The 19656-nt window shown below is 37.2% G+C and overlaps 1 protein-coding gene across 1 annotated transcript in view; it reads left to right on the forward strand.

The window, feature by feature from the left end:
- LOC125234956 (zwei Ig domain protein zig-8-like) overlaps nucleotides 1-19656 on the forward strand; it is a 31428-nt gene that overhangs the window by 3392 nt on the left and 8380 nt on the right. Inside the window, exons 3-4 of the mRNA XM_048141378.1 lie at nucleotides 3878-3971; nucleotides 8761-8888. Coding sequence (XP_047997335.1) covers nucleotides 3878-3971; nucleotides 8761-8888 — 222 coding nt within the window. The remainder of the gene's footprint in view (nucleotides 1-3877; nucleotides 3972-8760; nucleotides 8889-19656) is intronic.

Below are 19656 nucleotides of genomic sequence, written 5' to 3' on the forward strand. Positions count from 1 at the left end.
TGAGAATAAAATCCCCGGTCCGTTAACTTAAATTACCTCCTTTCACGTGTCATAATCATCAATCTACTTCACTAATTCTCGACCTAAATTCACGAATTCTACACATAATTAGATTTAATTGCATATAACTGTTTTTAAAACTAACCTCCGACGATTCAAGGACTGCATTGTCCCCGTGGTCTCGAAGGATTTCGGTAAAAATCTCCATCAATACCAACTCCAACTACTACTCCAACTAGTGTTGTGTTCCTACCGGTGAGTAAGACTGCCAGAGCTCAACGAGGGTGCGGTGTGCTGATGACGGGAGGACTTACGGAACTAACTTGTTCCGTCTGTTGTCCTTTGAGTCGTCAGCAACCCGAACCCTCCTTACAACTTGTGCACTCCTTTTTGCTGTGTACTTAACACAGCAAAAGGGAATGTACAAGTTTCTAATGGGGTGGCAACGCGCATGTGACACTGTTTGAGTTGCAAGCGTCCATAGGTTACGATGACCGCTTTACATCAGGCGGGCCGTATGCTTGTTTGCTACCGACGTAGTATAAAAAAAAACTCAGTACTTAGTAACATTTTAAAGCAAACATTTAAACTACTTGTGACAAGTTAGAACCCATTCCTTCCCGTGCCCAATGTTCCAGATCGTCTCACACGACCGATCTATCTTAAAGTTGGACACGCGCCCCAAATAACTAGGAATAGACTGGGTGATTCGTTTGAACCAAAGACATATGTAACTTCGTATAGACAGCTCCAGTCTAAGAAAGAAACGTATATCAGAACCATATAGAAATAGATACGGTGACCTTGGCGATACACCTTTGGGGGACGCTCAGCTAGATGGCGCTAATATTAATATTTGACATTTTAACACATATTAAGCTAATAATATGGGCCAAATTGTCAAAACTGAGGTTTAAAAGTTTTAAGCTTGTGTCGAGAGATGGCAGTCTATGCACTGTGATTACATATTTTACTTTGACAGTAACTCTCTATAATACTTGATCCTCTTTGCTTTGAACATAGAGAAATAAGTAAAAACAGAGGGCTCGCTCAGTATAAAGCCTGACCAGCGCCATCTTGCGGAATTTCATAAGAACTATTTTCTTCATACTATACTGAACTGTCACCGCACGGCATACATCAGAATAACAGCGCCCTCTTGACATTTAAGCATATAATATTTCTGGTTAGGCTTTTTATATGAGTTTACGTGCTAGTTTTTTAAGCGACATCTAACGTGAAGTTATGATTTTATCAGCGTTGCTACTTGACAATTGATGGCGAAGAGTCATAGACTTTTATTTATATTTTAACACATAGATTTAGAGATATTAAGCTAGATTGAGTAGTTAGGCCAAAAAAATAAAACCGCCTTCAAAAATAAGCGCGTTACAAAACACGGAGAAACTAAAAAGCAAAAAATAATAAACATTTAAATTCAGATTTCTTATCGTATTGCAATAATCTAAACATCCAAATTATAAACAAATCAATTATTTTTGTAGTCGGTACCAGAACTGTTCGTCGCCTTGCTATATTGCCTGTTTGCACCACCCAACCATACTCAGGCTGGCCCCGACTCCAAAAATAATTGATTTGTTTATAATTTGGATGTTTAGATTATTAAAATACGATAAGAAATCTGAATTCAAAGGTTTATTATTTTTTGCTTTTTAGTTTCTCCGTGTTTTGTAACGCGCTTATTTTTGAAGGCGGTTTTATTTTTTGTTAAAAAGTTTATTTATTTGTTGATTTTTAGTGGTTCCTATTGATATTATATGTATCAGTCCGAATATATGTACAGTAGTGAAAGAATTATCCTTTAACTCCTAACCATTGAGGAGTTGACCTTCCATCATCAGCTCAGCCACATAAAATTATTACCATCAGGCGTAAATACTGGTGTACCTTTGAAAAATACACTAAAACATTACATGTGGCTATAACATTTTAAGAGTTCCCTCGATTTCTCCAAGATCCCATCATCAGACCCCGACTACCAAGTCCGGGTATAACCCCGAGATGGTCCCATTGGTACCAACCAATGGGACCATCTCGGGGTTATACCCGTTCAATCAAAAAAAAATGTTGAAAATCGGTCCACTATTCTCGGAGATACCGAGTAATTTCATGTCATTCAGTCGAATTGAGATCCTCCTCCTTTTTTTGAAGTCGGTTAAAAAGTGGGTCCACATGAGAGGGTAAAGTTGGGGCTGGTGTCCCTCTCGCACTTATTGCCACTGTCAAAATCATTTGAATGGCGTCATCACTGTCATTATTTGGGAATACCAGTCAATATTCAAAGTTACTACCAAATCTACTAATACCCAATTAAAGGTTTTTTTTAATTGCCCAAATCTATGGTTTTATGGCTTCATAATAATCACTTACCAATTGTTCGTTACAAGGGTTTAATACCCTTTTTATACTACGTCGGTGGCAAACAAGCATACAATCCGCCTGATGGAAAGACTCCTTTGCACTAGATGCTACGAAAGATTTTTAATTTGAAAGACATTTATTTCAGTTTATTGAAGTTGTTGTCAGCGCTTCCACTACAAAAAATAAACAATCCAGTTAATTCCAGTTAGCCAATACTTTTGAGAACCAATTTCCTTCTAAATAAATAACAGAGACTATCGAATAGTAAAAACAGTCGATCTCTCAAATATAATTTTGTCTTGTTGTTGCGCACGGTAATGCTGTCCGCATTACCGTGCGCTACTTAACTAACAATAAACATCGCACGCATCGGATGAATATCATTTAGTAGGGTAAACTCGCCTCATTCGGTGACACGCCTAATTCGGTGATACAAGCTTCGAAGCACTTAGTCTATTCCGAAAGACGATTTTTGGTTGTTTCACCGAATTAGGTGTGTCACCGAATGAGGCGAGTTTACCCTATGATTTGTATACAACAGACATCAACTCACAGACATACAGAGCTCAACGAGGGGGCGGTGTGCTGATGACGGGAGGACTTACGGAACTAACTTGTTCCGTTTATTGTCCTTTGAGTTGTCGGCAACCCGAACCCTCCTTGGAACTTGTACACTTCTTTTTGCTGTGTACTTAACACAGCCAAAGGGAATATACAAGTTTCTAATGGGGTGGCAACGCCCATGTGACATTGTTTGGGTTGCAGGCGTCCATATGTTACGGTGACCGCTTTACATCAGGCGGGCCGTATGCTTGTTTGCCACCGACGTAGTATAAAAAAAAATACAAAGTCACAGAAGTGCGTCTACTGGTCGTCGTACGTACCGCAATATCAGTGTACGAAATGCAATGCAATGCTTTCGATGCATATGATACGGACATGTGAAAACCTAGCTTATACCGGGGGGGGGGGGGTTACCATCATCCTCCTTGCATTATCCCGGCATTTGAGGAGCCTGGGGTTCGCTTTGACTACTAATCCCAAGGTTTGGCATAGGCACTAATTTTACGAAAGCGACTGCCATCTGACCTTCCAACCCGAAGGGTAACTAGGCCTTATTGGAATTAGTCCGGTTTCCTCACGATGTTTTCCTTCTCCGAAAAGCGACCGGCAAATATCAAATGACATTTCGCACATAAATTTCGAAAACCCCATTGGTACGAGCCAGGGTTCGAACCCGCGACCTCCGGATCGAAAGTGGCACGCGTTTACCGTTAGGCCACCAGCGCTTGTTGCCATAAAGTTCTACCTCTAAATCCGTTCAGTTTCGGTCGAGAGAGAGAGAGACGGAGGTAGCTATATGACTGGTATAGCCGTGTCCCTTTCTCTTGACCTAAACTGAACTTTTGTAGTACTTCATGGTTATCTTCCAGATCTTATTATTAACGTGTCTTCACATAACCTAGTTTCCAAACTGTCTTTTTTTCTCATTCAGATACGGTTCCCGCAGCGTCGGGATTCGGGCATCTATGAGTGCCAAGTCGGCACCACTCCGCCCATCGGTCACCGGATGCATCTTTCCGTCGTTGGTAAGTTTATATATAAATAATTCAATATATATATATTGTGGTGACGGGTTAAGAATTTCACCACCCCCTTTCTTCCCGTGGGTGTCGTAGAAGTCGACTGTGGGATATGAGTTAGATTGTGGCGTAGGCGAGAGGCTGGCAACCTGTCACTGCAATGTCACAGTTTTCTTTTTCTTTCAACCCCTTATTTGCCAAGAGTGGCACTGAAGCTTTAGTAGTTTCATGTGCTCTGCCTATCCCTCTATGGGATACAGGCGTGATTGTATGTTGTATGTATATATATATTTATGGATGGAGAGGAGTATGTTGGGTGTAAAACTAAAGGATAAATGCCGTAACATCGACATAAGGAAAAATAACCAAAGTTAGAGACATCCTCACACATAGACGTTAACCATAGATAGATATTTATGGATTAGCTTTTGCCCGTGAATTTTGATAGCACCTGGTAAAAGATAAAGGCAATTATAGTTCTCTTGTATATTTATTTATTATATGCCGGCGAGGAAACAGCTGTAACAATTTCGCTGAAATTTGTTATGTGGGGATTTTCGGGGGTGACAAATCGATCTAGTTTAGTCTTAGGTCCCGGAAAACGCGATTTTTTGAGTTTTCATGCTTTTTTCTTTTGTAGAATAGAATAGAATAGAATAGAATAGAAATATTTATTTGCATGAATACGTTACAATAAGATCTTATAAGTAAAATATTTAGTCACAGTATCCCGTCGACATAACATCAACATGCAAATTATTTACAGTTTGTACATGAAGGTACGAGTACTAATTAACTAACTATGAGCATGCAATCATTATACAATAAAATATATATATATATATATATATATATATATATAAATGACAGTAAAGTAGAATTAGGATAGTCAATGAATGAAAAGTAATAATTATAAACTAGGGTATTATTCCAGAATTGTCAAAAGCTAAAGCAATAAAATAATTTATGTCAACACCAAATCAGCAATCCTCATTACATTCCAAATAATCCTTAACTGAGTAAAAACAGTGTCCAAGTAGCCACTCAGTCAATTTTATCCTTAACTCATTTCCGTTTAACATTCTTAAATATTTAGGGAGGTTGTTAAAAATTACAATACACATGTTTAATGCATTTCTCTTATATACATCAGAGTTGCATGCTGGTTGGTAAAGAAGATTTGGTATTGAGCCCGGAGTTGTCTTGTAAACATTACTTCACGCTTTGTAAAATAATCCGGGTGATTAATTGTAAACAGACTCACTTTCAAAATATACATGCAAGCTAGTGGGAGAATGTGAAACTTTTGGAATAGAGGTTTGCATGGGGCATCAAATTTTTGTATTACGCATAATACGTTGTAACATTGTGATATCATCTAAAACACGACATAATAAAATAGAACTCCGAATAGAAATTCCAACCCGGATCGATCATGAGGGATAATTTAGCCAGTGCCAAGTTTGAGATCAAAAGTATACTTTTCTCATGACTTTTATGTCAAAAATTTTTTAAATGTTATAAACTTCCGTCTATAAAATAGACAGTAAAATTAAGCATTTAACATGATTTCCAATCCAAAGTTTGCGTTTCTATCGGAATATACAGAACGTAATTTCGTGAATACAGACATTATTCCCTTAGCCCTTAGGGGCCAAAATTCGATTGAGATTTCGTGCCAAAAGTCTTATAGATAACCTATTAAACTGAAAATAAGCCCTTGTAGTTTTGAAGGAGTTATAAAGCTAACTATTTGCAGAAAATCCATCAAACTTTTGAACACGCAAGGATTAATAGCCGCTCGTCTAACTTTAATAAGATATGAATTGGATTAACACCGGATTCTCCGTTATTTGATGGTTCAATTTATTACCTATTGTATAAAGTTTGTCTTTCAGGTACAAATGTATATTCTATTAAATTAATACTTTGCTCCTCTGTTTTTGTTACTTTGATATTGTTTGTGACATTTGGGTACTTTAAGCTGTGTTTAGACCAGCAGGTTATTGCTGCAAGGTTTGAGACGCAACTAGGTAAGAGTTAGTGGCAAAATATATGTGCATCTCTTTCTTGCATATACTTCTGTCTCAAAACTTGCAGCAATAAGTGCACGTCTAAACTCAGCTTTACGGAATATCGTATAGTCTATATGTTTAGGTAGTTAATAAAAAAATGTAAACAAAATCTACCCTCAAAAGGCTCCTTGAGATAAAAGCCATCAGCATTGACCCGCATTATATAATATGAGAAATAGCTCGTTAGTCAGAAATTCCCGATAAGTTTGTACATTTGGATCACGTCTCCGATTTGGATAAAAATTGGTAGGCTGATAGAATCTATGATGCTGAGCAAGATCCACTAGGTTTCCCAAAATGTCCTAAGTTGATTGTATGAAACTTTATTTTTGTTACCGAAAATTTCATAGGAATGTTTCATACAAACTACATAGAACATTTTGGGAAACCTAGTGGATCTTGCTCAGCATCACGGACTCTATCAGCCTACCAATTTTCATCAAAATCGGAGACGTGAACCAAAATGTACAAACTTTTCGGGAATTGCGCTAAGACAAGTATGAAGATGCTTACGCATCGGAAAGCTGAACGCATGCGTACGCTTTTTAATATCTATCGAGCGATTTCTCATACAAAAAATTCGTCTCGATGCTGCTAAATTGAACTTCACCCGAAACCGTTTGAGGGTAAATTAAAAGATTACACGACTAAATAAGAAGGTTGCAGACAAATCTACTACGTTTTGTATTTAGTTGGTTAATATTTCGCACACGACATCTTTTGTCTTAACATAAACAGAAAATTTTAACCCTTAAATGCATGGTGATGTATATATGCATCATATATTTGATGATCCGTGGCTCGATATGTAGCTATCTATCCACAATCACATTTATTGCTTAATTATTATTCATTATTTATTACTATTTAATAAACAATTAAATAATATAAGTAATGATTTACTATTGATTATTTAAGGATTAAGATGAAATGGCGGAAAAGTGTAAAAAAACAGGATGAATGCGATTTTTAGTATGTGATTTTTTCGAAGTTAGTAACTAATTTATGTTTAAGCATTTCATCATAGGGGTTTTACAAATAATATTTTTTTTAAATAAAACTTACCAATAACGATATATTTATATAAATAAGATTTGGCTTATTTAACTTCTAACACTGATTTAGTATAAAAATCGATCTTAAATATTTTTTTATGATTTTTCCCAGAGTTAGAAAACCATTGTCTATCACATATATTCATATCTCGTTAAAAGAAAAATTCATGCATTGGGTTGGGTTAAATTAACTAGAAGATGTAACTCAAAATGAAAGATCATAAAATACCTACTTATTATTCGAAATTTACTGCAGTTCACAAAGTACAAAAGTGCCCCATTATTTCAGTTCAAAACAAAGAGAAGTCAAAGGAGCCTCACAGAAGCCCGATATACTTTTAGTAGTTTGACAACTTATTGAAAGTACAATTTACATGAAAGAAAGCATTATTGTTCTATAATAAATATTTCGTATGATAATATTTTAACCAAATAAAAGAAAATGTTCACGTCGTCATTCCAGATGGTTAAGGACTTGGCAAAAGACCGGATGCGTGTCCACCATATGCAGCGTCGACTCAGAACACTTGACGAGTGTCTTTTCAAAAGGACTTAACACTTAAACTTAAACTTAAAGGACTTAAGTTAACAGATGTTATTTTTATCTATGTCTACCTAGAGAAATAACCCTTGTTCAGTTGACTTATAGAAATAAGTCCTTTTGAAAAGACACTCCTCACTTGTATGAGCTGCAATTGTTTTGAAATGCACATCGCACGCCCCGCCCCGCTTCATCACCGATATAAGCGTGCACCCAGGACTTACATTAAGTCTGGTACATGAGGCTCTTTAAATAATACTAGCAAAATATAATCCAAATTTTTTGGCTGCAGAACGCTAAAAATGTAGGTCAGCTACTTATCTTCCAAATCTAAACACGTACACTGCTGCATCAATGCTGATTCTATGCATTTATGATGTAACAGTTGCGCTATGCATAGCAAAATGCACATTGGATGTGCTTTGTATGCATTGTGAAATAATCAAATTTGCATATATGAATGCGTGACATTAAAGTGTTTTGATCTACTAACAACTTTATTATTTGAATATAAGTTCATGCTGTTATACATGGCTCTGTTGTGATTCAGTTGGAATAATATGATTCAATATTCAGTGTACCCATCTCAAATAAATGTTAACTATCAGGGCAGGAAATGAAAGGTTATTAAGTGGTGTGACAGAACTTTTGGCTTCATAACGTTGTTTAGACTTGTTAGGAGCTAAAAAATATCAAAAGTCTCTGGCCCTACCCCTTGAGCCCGCGGGCAGATGGGGGTTTGATTCTTGAAGGTCTTTCATTTCCGTTTTTTTCTCCATTTCACTTAAATCTTGGAAACTTTGCATCCAGACAACATTTTGCTGCCACACAAACGTCAGTAACAACACACTAACACGAGAAAGTTGACTCTGGTCTACGATATCTTAATATTAATAGTTAAATTACAACTCTGCGCGTCATCATGAATTCCATAATAGTATTACTTAGTAATACAGCCGAGCTCATATAACCCGGCAACGTTCAAAATCAAGAGTGAACAGGTATCTTCTGAGCGAGCTCACTCCATAGTAGGCCACGTCTTTGTCTTTGGCTAGTCTGTAGCCAAGAGTAAGCTCATTTATAATTAAAAAAAAAATGTTCAATTTGTCTTTTTGCCCTAACAGAACCACTGACGACAATCCTGGGAGGACCAGACCTGTTCATCAACATGGGAAGCACCATCAACCTGACTTGCGTAGTGCAACACTCCCCTGAGCCACCCCCGGCTATCAGGTGGACTCATAATGAAGAGGTAAGCGTAACAGTTTTGACCGAGGCTTTTAACGGTCTTCTAGTACCTAGTGACTCTTTTTGTTGATGGAGCGGGAATGCAGTTGCGCACGCTGTATTCTAGTAGTGAAACTAGTGACCCTGCCTACTAAGTTGGACATTCTGGGTCAATAAAGCTGCTGCTCAAGATTCGGGGAGGTTCTGACCTATTCATCAGAAGCCAGTAATATCAACCTGACTTGTGTGGTACAATACTCCCCTGAACCGCCACAGATGGACTCACAATGAAGAGGTGAGCTTGACAGTCTTGACAGAGCCCTTTGACGGTTTTCTAGAAGTAACCTTGCCTACTAAGCAGAAGGTCCTGGATTAACAGAAATGCTGCGGCATACCTGAGACTCACAGCAGAGTTCAGAGCAATTAAAAGTCCGAATTACCTATCGCTGCTGGGGCGATAGTGTTGAAGTGGATTTGTACCATCTCGTGAGTCTGGAAATGCTAAAAACTCGTGTCAGAAATTTTTTAAATACATTAATTGATTTAAGAGGTAAAATTGGAACAATCAATGGGCCAAATTCAAATGCAGTGAGAAAGGCATCAGTGACAACAAAATTGTGCAACATGAATTTAAGACAGTACTTTTTAAACAAGTTTAATATCTCTCAATGACAACAAAAGATCTTAGTAGGTTTATAAAATATACCAGACATTTTGTTGAAATATATTGGGATTTGTCTCGATATATATTCTCAATTTCAACCATAGCTCACAAATCGTCCCATTTCAGTTATATGTATGTAGTTTATCATAACTTTCCGAACGTTATTACTGGTTATGACAAACAACCAGCGCTTTAATCAGTCTAATGTTTGACTTGCTATGTTTGCTGATATATTGAACAGAAATTCCGTTAGTAGCGTTCTTCGAAGCGATTTACGCCACTGCCTTTGGAAACTTGGCGAAGGCGACCGACTTACTGTGGTCTCGAATAGTACTAAGCACCTAACTTTCTTTGACTAATAATGGCTTCTGCTAAAGCTGTGTAGGAATCAAGACTATGTATGTAAATGGATGAGGCTGAGGTTGCCTTTTCATTAGAAATGTGCCATAATTAAGAATATCCGTGTATGGTGACGGGTTAAGAATTTCACCACCCCTTTTTTCCCGTGGTAGTCGTAGAAGTCGACTGTGGGATATGGGTTAAATTGTGTTGTAGGTGAGTGGCTGGCAACCTATCACTGCAATGTCACCATTTCGATTTATTTCAACCTCTTCATTTCCAAGAGTCTCACTGAAATTTGAGTAGTTTCATGACACTCTTGGCAATGAACAGGTATGTTTCAAAAAATATTTTTACATAGGGCCTGTTAAAATAAGTGTTTCGGTATAATCCATCATGTAAGCACTTGTATCTTTTATGTCAAACTTCCATCGTAGTTTATGAAGCCTAAATATAGAGGGCGTTTAGGTTAATCGAACGAGTAAACCTAGGCTCATCCATCAATCATGTCACACTGAGTTATCTCAGTGTGAACGGCTATGGAAACATTCTCAAGGTGAAACCTCGTTTTGGCAAGGATTCGGATCCTCATTCGTAATAGTACATTACGATACAAGTGCGTAAAAAAGGAAGTTCGACACGAGTTACGAATTTCCTTTTCGCACGTGTGGCTCATCTGTACTGAAAAACGTCGTACGATACACGTGCGAAAAGGAAATTCGTAACTCGTGTCGATTCGGTCGTGTTTTAATTTATCGCCACTCGTTTCGAACTTCCTTTTTTACGCACTTGTATCGTAGTGTACTATTTTGTCTAGTCAACCAATCTGAATCCTAGGCCACTGTAGAATCCTTTCACAGTAAACGTCAAACTTAGAGACTTATACACTCTGTTTTTATTGAATTCCGTTAACTTTAAGGGAAGGTTCTTTATGTCAAATACAATTAATTTCTCTAAGAAACTAGTATCTTAACTCGTACGGTTATCGAGTTATTAAAAAAAAAAATACTGAACTCGTGTGTGGCATCCCTTACCACTTCCTAATGTTATTTGTTTTGACAAATGCCGTCAATCACTTGACAATGACTTTAATGTTATGATTAAGGTCCTCTCACACTAATTAATAAATAAAATAAATAAATAAATAAACAAATAAATCCATTTATTATGTATCGAAACGAAAAAAAAAATGTTTTTTTCGAATTTAACAAAAAGCGACATACAGGGTGGTTCCTGATGATGAACCTAACTGCGTGTCGAATTTAACGGAAAACAAAAAAAGCACGGTGTATATCAAATAAAGCACGGTGTTAATACGACAGGGTTCTAGAGTGGCCTAGGATTCTAATTGGTTGACTGCAGCACGTGTATGTTGCAGATTGCAGACTGCACTTATCAGTAGTTGGTAGATTTATGTATATTTCACTCGCCTTTTGATACCATTTCATTCACGTACCTTTCATTTAGAATCACAATTACATATAAACGCGGCACTCAATAGTTTACGTAGCTGATTCAAAAAAACCCAACTGCACTTTCAATAGAGTCTTGCTCCATCACAGTGACAATATTATAGGCTACTAGACTCTTATCGAATTTGGCACAAGAAATGATTGTTTCCTGTAGTATTTGACATAAAAACCAATTTTTATAGATTTTGGGTATTAAAAGTGTATGATGGCTACGTATTTTCGATTAAAAATGTGTGTAATATTTTTTTAACTTTGGCCACCGAAAACGCTGTCAGACGTGTAGTGACGTCATAGAACCTAACTTAACTTAATGTCGAGTCAATCACTGACATGATGAACTTTATGCCTCATAACTTAAATGACAGAAAATTTTGAGTTCAATCCGATTTACGTCATGCGCAGATAATCTATAGATTAACATGGCTAATGATGTTTTTGCCTAATTAAGTTAAAGTGTACTTTTTAAATGTTTTTTGTGGTTTTCAAGTCGTAATACAATTTGATAGTATTTTTTTCGGTTAATTGGACAGTAATAAATAATATAAAATAGACTTTGAAAAAGGGTCAAGTAGCCTATTGTCGCCCGACAGTAACATTTCGCCGTTCTTGCCTGTTCAGCGAGGACATATCAATTGACGCTCTTATTTATCAACAATTTTATTTATCAACCCAGAAATTGTAAAATCACTTTATTTACATGAACATATTTACATAATTATATAAGAAACTAAGACTAAACTTAAAAGCTAGCTAATGTCTAAAATAGGCCCTTGAGGCATTGTACCAAGGATACTGGCGACATTTCCTCGCTGTATCGCAATGCTGATACGTTGTGCGAGGAAGTCGCCAGCTCTTCGGTCACCAGTTACCTCAACCAGACGCTTCGCGATTTCTGTGAACAACTTGTTCGCGCTGGGGCCCCATGGACCTAGAGTTTCTACACCAAAGGGTACAAAAAGGTATTCTTTGCCAAGACTTTTGTATTTATTACGTTTCAAAATTTCGGCACTTTCTGCCGCTGCGCCCGCTTTTATCTTGGTCCGTTGGAGGTGAGACGGTGCCAATGTGTCTACGCAGGTAGCATCCCACACTAACATTCGTCCCATACTCCAAGGGACCAAGGACACTCCATCAGGCCTCTTGCCATCATCTCTGATTATGCCAGTCGGCTCAAGGAGAGCAGGCACATTGATGGTTGCAAGGGACCGACGGATAATGTCAGCAAGCGAAATTGGCACAGAATTGTCAATGTCAAGTAACAATGTCATTATGGTGAATCATGCCTCAGCCTTCCACGCCGAAGTGAAAATCGTTGACGCCACGTGGCGATCGGAACTGAGTCTGGCTGTCGCGCCACTACAGGGTACATAGTACATACCCTCTACAGGCTACATAGACGAATGGCACAAACGCTCACGAAACGGAACGCTCGTAGATTTCTATCTCTATCGCTTGTGCGTATTGGCGCGACAGAGCCAGACTACGTGTCGTTTTCGTTTCGCGTCGCAAAAATGCCATTCGGCTACGGCACCAGAAGAGCGATAGAGATAACTAGCTACGATACCATAAGCGTAAGCGATTAACGTTATAGGTACTGGGGAAACTCCCAAACGATTAAAACAGTTTTTGAACGTTTCCAACCACGCGTTTTGCGGTGAACCAGTTGAAGTATTAGCCGATAATACCGCTTAACCACACAGCGGTATTTACTGATTGGTTTAGTTTGTTTGAAGTTTTCCAAGTACCGTTTATTGATTGTGAAAGTTTGAAGTACCATTAAATGGATATTAAATCGTTTTCAAGTGTAATCTAAATTCATGGAGAACCAATTAATGATAAAGTGGTCACTCCATACGCCAATGTATAAATAAATATTGGGGACACACCTTACACAGATGAACTTAGCCCCAAACAAATTTGTGCTATGGGTGCTAGGCGAAGATATACAGTCATATTATGTACTTAAATAGATAAATACATACTTATTTTATATATATATAGAAAACCGTATTTTCCGTGACCATGATGCATGCAACTGCGTCGAAATATCGGGAGTTTGACAAAAATCAAAAAGGTAATCACAGTCTATATCCCGGTCAATATAAGTCTAATATGTAGAAAACATCCATGACTCAGGAACAAATATCTGTGCTCATCACACAAATTAAGTGCCATTACCGGGATTCGAACCCTAGACCGCGGCTTAGCAGGCAGGGTCACTACCGACTAGGTCAGACCGGTCGTATCATGGTGCACTAGCGATTATAAATGTTACATAACATTCTGTAACAAATACTACCAGCTGCAAAATTGCATGGCTAACTTATCAATGAATTCATTCACAATTTCTCCATGCACAATTACGACATTTTGCAGCTCACTTTACAGCGTAATGTCAGTGAGCACCATTACCAAAATGTTCATTTACACTTGTGTCACAGTGTCTCGTCTGCCAAAAATTTAATATTAGAACATTTTACAACTTATATTGTATTACAAGCAGAAGGAATTGAAAACAGAATACTGATGTTTACTATTGTAAAATATTAGCTAAAACTTGGTCAGTATTATACTCTTCGTTCGCCGCGACATCTATTGACAAGTAGCAGTACTGATAATGTACGGTAGTTGACGAGTGATTGTCGCTAGATGTCACTATAACGATGCCGATATTATCGCGTTTACTGATGTCTGGAGTTACAACTCTTTCTTTACTTATTCCTCTATCTATGTTATAATTTTATTAAGGGATTCAAACATTGGAACAAATGACAAAGTTAAATAGATTTGGTTGCAAAGAAGATTTGGGTTTTTAAAACATAGGTAAGGTAAGGTGAGGGACAATTGATGGGTTTCTCTTGTGGAGTAAAATAGAAATCACCTAGTGCTTCTTTATACCCGGAACATTTTATTTTTTTCCCCTCACCAGCTCGGAAACACGTGTTTTGTCCTTTAATACCAGCGGGTAAAAACGCATTTTATCCACTAGTGGGTAAAGTAATTTGACCTTAAATAAAGTCAAATTAACTGATTTAAAATTGATAAAAGTAGGTTAATCTAGTAATAAAGATGATTTACCACATGTGGAACTACTGGAAGCAGTGATAAACGCATTTTTTGCGTTGTAGTTTCCTCGCTGCAGTGAGGGGAAACGTTTTGTGTTACACTCGGGTGCAAATGTATTTTACTTCTTGTGTGTTAAGAAACTCGCATGTTCAGGATTATATTCTCGAACCACTCGCTTCGCTCGTGGTTCAACTATAGAATCCTTTCACTTGCTCGTTTTCCAATTCCACACTCGGCGTTAAAATACAACTTTGCCCCCTTGTATAACAAATTATTTCGTTTTATTTTATTTGGAAAACCAACAACATAAAATCTAAAATTAAGATCGCAAAAATGCGTCTGAATAGTCAATCACAGATTTCCACAAATAGGATGCGAAGGTAATTCAGGATAGCACAAAACAATCAGAGATTGATGAGATTGCAGCGTCAGGACATACTACGGGAAAATAATGAGGAATTGAAACGAAACCTATTTTAATCTTCTGCTAGCGGGGGAGCAAAGAAACTAGATACTATAAGGTACTTTATTAATGAGGGTTTCATTAAATGCAAATTCAATTGATCATTCTTATGACACAGCTCATTCATCGACCTCGTTTCTTGGACAAACATATTTCATCTTATCCCTTAAGAAAAACCCTTCAATCTTTCTCTACCTTACCCTATCAATTTCTTTGTTTTATTAGTCGAAATTCACTAGTTATATATTTTGAATTTTATTACCGTTATGTTACTTACATAAACAAATGTTTATATAAGTATAAACTCGTTCAATACGAAACTGACTCAGGTATTCAATTCCAAAGGTTGTTGTGCTAACTTTTGAATACCGCAGAGGATTCCTTTCACTAGCTGGAATCTAATGTATACTTTGAACCAGCGATCGTCCGTTCGCCATATCCGTAGAGAAACCAACGGTTCGATAGTCGTAAATGGCATTGTAAGCGCTGCGCTGGTGGCCTAGCGGTAAGAGCGTGCGACTTTCAATCCGGAGGTCGCGGGTTCGAACCCCAGCTCGTACCAATGAGTTTTTCGGAACTCATGTGCGAAATGTCATTTGATATTTGCCAGTCGCTTTTCGGTGAAGGAAAACATCGTGAGGAAACAGGACTAATTCTAATAAGGCCTAGTTACCCTTTAGGTTGGAAGGTCAGTTAGAAGGTTAGGAGCCTCGTCTGCCAACAAACCATACTCTGTTTTGGTAGAAGTTAATATTTAGCTTTAAGCTTTAGTTTTGAATAAACATTTATTTTGTTTCAATCAAAAAATGCTGGACGCTCTGTAAGCCATAGTAACAACAGTTGTTTTAACATTCAAATTCCCCCGGCTGTATTCCAAAGCAAATAGCGAATTTAAAATTGAAACCCACAAATGGGTGAGGTCGTTTGACTGAACGACTTTAAAGTTAGAGTTTACAAATAACATACGTAATTGGGGAGTACAGTACATGCCAAATGTTTACATGGGAGTGTATACAGCAATGGGCTACTAGAATCATATCGAATTTGGCCCATTAAATTGTCTCGTCGATTGTCTTCTGTACTATTTGGGTATTAAAAGTGGTTCTAACTAAACTACGTATTTTCGAATAAAAAAATTGTGTAATTTTTTATTCATTTTGGCCACCGAAAACGCTGTCTGCGATGTATGTGACGTCATCGAGTTCGAACCTTAGTGCATGTCAAAACAATCACTGACATATTATTGAACTTTATTCCCTCAAACTTAAAAAGTCAGAAAATGTTGTTTTCGAATACAATGACCAGATACACAGATAATCTATAGATTAACAGGACTGTGTTGTTTTCGCCTGATTACGTAAAAGTATACTTAACATTATGATACAAGTGCGGAAAAGAGGCAGTGCGAAATGGGTGGCGATAAATTAAAACATGACCGAAGGGAGTTTTTAAGTTGACACGAGTTACGGATTTCCTTTTCGCACGTGTATATCATGCAACGTTTTTCAGTTGGCTATCTGAAGTTTCAACCTGACAAGAAATTAACCACTTTGCGCACTAGTGTGGGCAAAAAGCACCATCTGTACTGAAAAGAAATTTAAACCTCTCTCGTATTATCTGGCATGTTTTCATTCTCCCATTACAAGTACAATCGCGATACAAAATTACCTTGAAACGACCCAATAACATACTTTCCAAAGTTAAATTTCTTTCCCAACCACCAAATGTACCTAATAACGCACGCAATCAAAGAATTGCCGGAGAAACTTCTAGAGTTATATTTACAAGGAAACTTGGTGATTTGAACCGATGCCAAAATGAGCTGCGACCAGTTTGCCAGAAAATAAAATTGTACCCGCTCTTGGTCTTTTGTTACAAATTGAACTAATGCCCCAGTTTAAAGACGCCATTTTGGAATTGGTTTTGTCAGCATTGAGTGCGGATGACAGTAACAGACGTATCTGTTTTAAAGGATGAAAAGAAGAGTTATTCTTAACTTAAGAAGGTTTACGTTGTTTTTCTTCATCATATTTTTAAATAATATATTTTTTCTCTCGTTCAGTCGGAAAGCATTAAGGCGATATTTATTTTTATTTATTTTTTTATTTAAACTTTATTGCACGACATAAAATTGTACAAATGGCGGACTTAATGCCTTAAGGCATTCTCTACCAGTCAACCATTGGATCAAACAGAAACTTTAGTTAGTGCAGGATTGTCAATATAGAGATGTGACAAGAAACACAAATCAAATTACCTATGTATCCAATAAAAGAAAATGTATATATGAGTGAATAATATATAAATATATAGCTAATAATATAAACTTACATACAAACTATAAATATATAATATATAATGTAATGCGATACAGAAGGGGTAAATTCTCCATACAAACGCTCTCGACTATTTCCTCCCTGGTTTTTAAAGCTAGAACTGTAATTTTTTCAACACACACTATTATAATTTTTATCTGTGTCGGACCGTATTGTTTTTTTCGATATTCTTATTTTTAAAGACGCTAGAGCCTATCAAAAATTCCCAAAAATGGCCATAATTATTTTAACTAATTATTTTTTAACATAGTAGTTAATTGCAATTTTTTTTTAATATTGTATGACTAGCTTTATTAACAGTGTGTGAACCTGCCTTAAGAATCTATATTATTTGTGGTCATGGTTCATTAATATTTCTTGTATGTGGGTAGCTTTTGCACATTGTAATTTTTCCTCAGTCACCCGTTGACCACGAATGCTGTAAAGTGTTCTAAGCGTCGGGATGAATTGCAAATTCATTATACGCGATATAATCCGTTACCATAGTTTTATTTCATACATACATACATACATACAATCAGGCCTGTATCCCATAAAGGGGTAGGCAGAACACAATACATGAAACTACTAAAGCTTCAGTGCCACTCTTGGCAAATAAGGGGTTGAAAGAAAACGAGACTGTGACATTGCAGTGACAGGTTGCCAGCCTCTCGCCTACGCCACAATTTAACCCATATCCCATAGTCGCCTTCTACGACACCCACGGGAAGAAAGGGGATGGTGAAATTCTTAACCCGTCACCACACAGGCAACAAGTACATACATCATAAGTATTTTATATACCTACGTAGTGCCATTAGACAACAATTCATTTCACGTAGCTAAGTCTGCATTGATATTAAATAAGGAATGTTTACATTAAATATTTCTACACCGCAGGGCTAGCAAATGATTGGCGTCACAATATCTCAAGGCGACATAGATCACAAAGTTATTGTCCAGTTTTATTAATGATACAAGGATAGGTTTACCTCGCGGTGGCATAATCTAGGAACATGAGCTAGCCTTTCAGTTTTAATTTTGATGCCTATAGCCTGTTTCACCACAGCATAGAGGAATAAGTAGTTTACAACTTATATTACAAGCAGAAGGAATTGAAAACAGAATACTGATTTATACTATTGTAATATTAGCTAAAAATTGGTGAGCATTAGACTTTTCATTCGTCGCGACATCTATTGACAAGTAGCAGTACTGATAAAATTATCAACAATCACGCCTGAGCTAGCGTAAATACGCTAGCTCACGCGTGATTGTCGCTAGATGTCACTTAACTATGCCTATACATATAACCTGATGCTATGCTATGCCTATACAAGTAACATTACTCAGCGTCAATATTTCTTTGTGTCACTGTCGGGCGACGATTGTCACTGTGGTCATAATAAGTAAAGGGAAGATTTGTAACTCCATACATATGTAAATTCGGGTTATTTGTATAAGCATATTCATCCCAGAAATAGGCACTATACATAGTCAGTATGTATTTTCAATGTCACTGTGGTGAAATACTCTACTGTGCGTCATTATTTTTCACACAATATCAAAGTCAGATCCAAAGGATTTTAAGCGTGTATACTATTTTTGTTACACCTTCTACCCTTCAGTCAGGTAAAAATCTCTCACATAAAAATACTAGTCACTATATTTCTTGTCCTATTTTGTCGTAAAACACACAGTTCCTCGCAAAAAGTAGTTTTATATCCGTTCGAATACGTCTTTATACGCTCGGAAAATATGTGTTCAGTGACTTGTAAAACATTCTCTAGTAGACTCATAAAATACCTTTCTTCGAAGACTATAAAGGGCATTACAATATACTTTTACCTATGCAACATTTACTGATATGACTTTTAGGTGTACTCAAAAATATTCGCATTTTGTATGTTAATTCTATAGAGTTAACGTGTATATACATCATACTGAACTGGCATTCTTTACCAGTCCACCACCGGAGGGTAGCTTGCTTTCGCTATACCTTCCACGTCCACATTCATAGAAATACATACAATCACGCCTGTATCCCATAAAGGGGTAGGCAGAACACATGAAACTACTAAAGCTTCAGTGCCACTCTTGGCAAATAAGGGGTTGAAAGAAAACGAAACTGTGACATTGCAGTGACAGGTTGCCAGCCTCTCGCCTACGCCACAATTTAACCCATATCCCATAGTCGCCTTCTACGACACCCACGAGAAGAAAGGGGGTGGTGAAATTCTTAACCCGTCACCACACAGTAAAAATAAGTAGTTATATCTTTATGAATAGCGATGTAATATACCAATTTCTTGTCATGCGTTATGCTGTTATGTAAAAGTAAGCAATAAAGATATATTGACCATCGGGCATCGGGGGAACTTTTAGTTACTGTACTTAAAATACTGACCTCCCAATGGCTTTGGGCCTTCGGTCCTTCACAGATCTCGGCCTTCCGCCTTCACTTTTAGTTACTT

This window comes from Leguminivora glycinivorella, chromosome 16 (genome assembly GCF_023078275.1).
Source record: "Leguminivora glycinivorella isolate SPB_JAAS2020 chromosome 16, LegGlyc_1.1, whole genome shotgun sequence".
Taxonomy (NCBI): domain Eukaryota; kingdom Metazoa; phylum Arthropoda; class Insecta; order Lepidoptera; family Tortricidae; genus Leguminivora; species Leguminivora glycinivorella.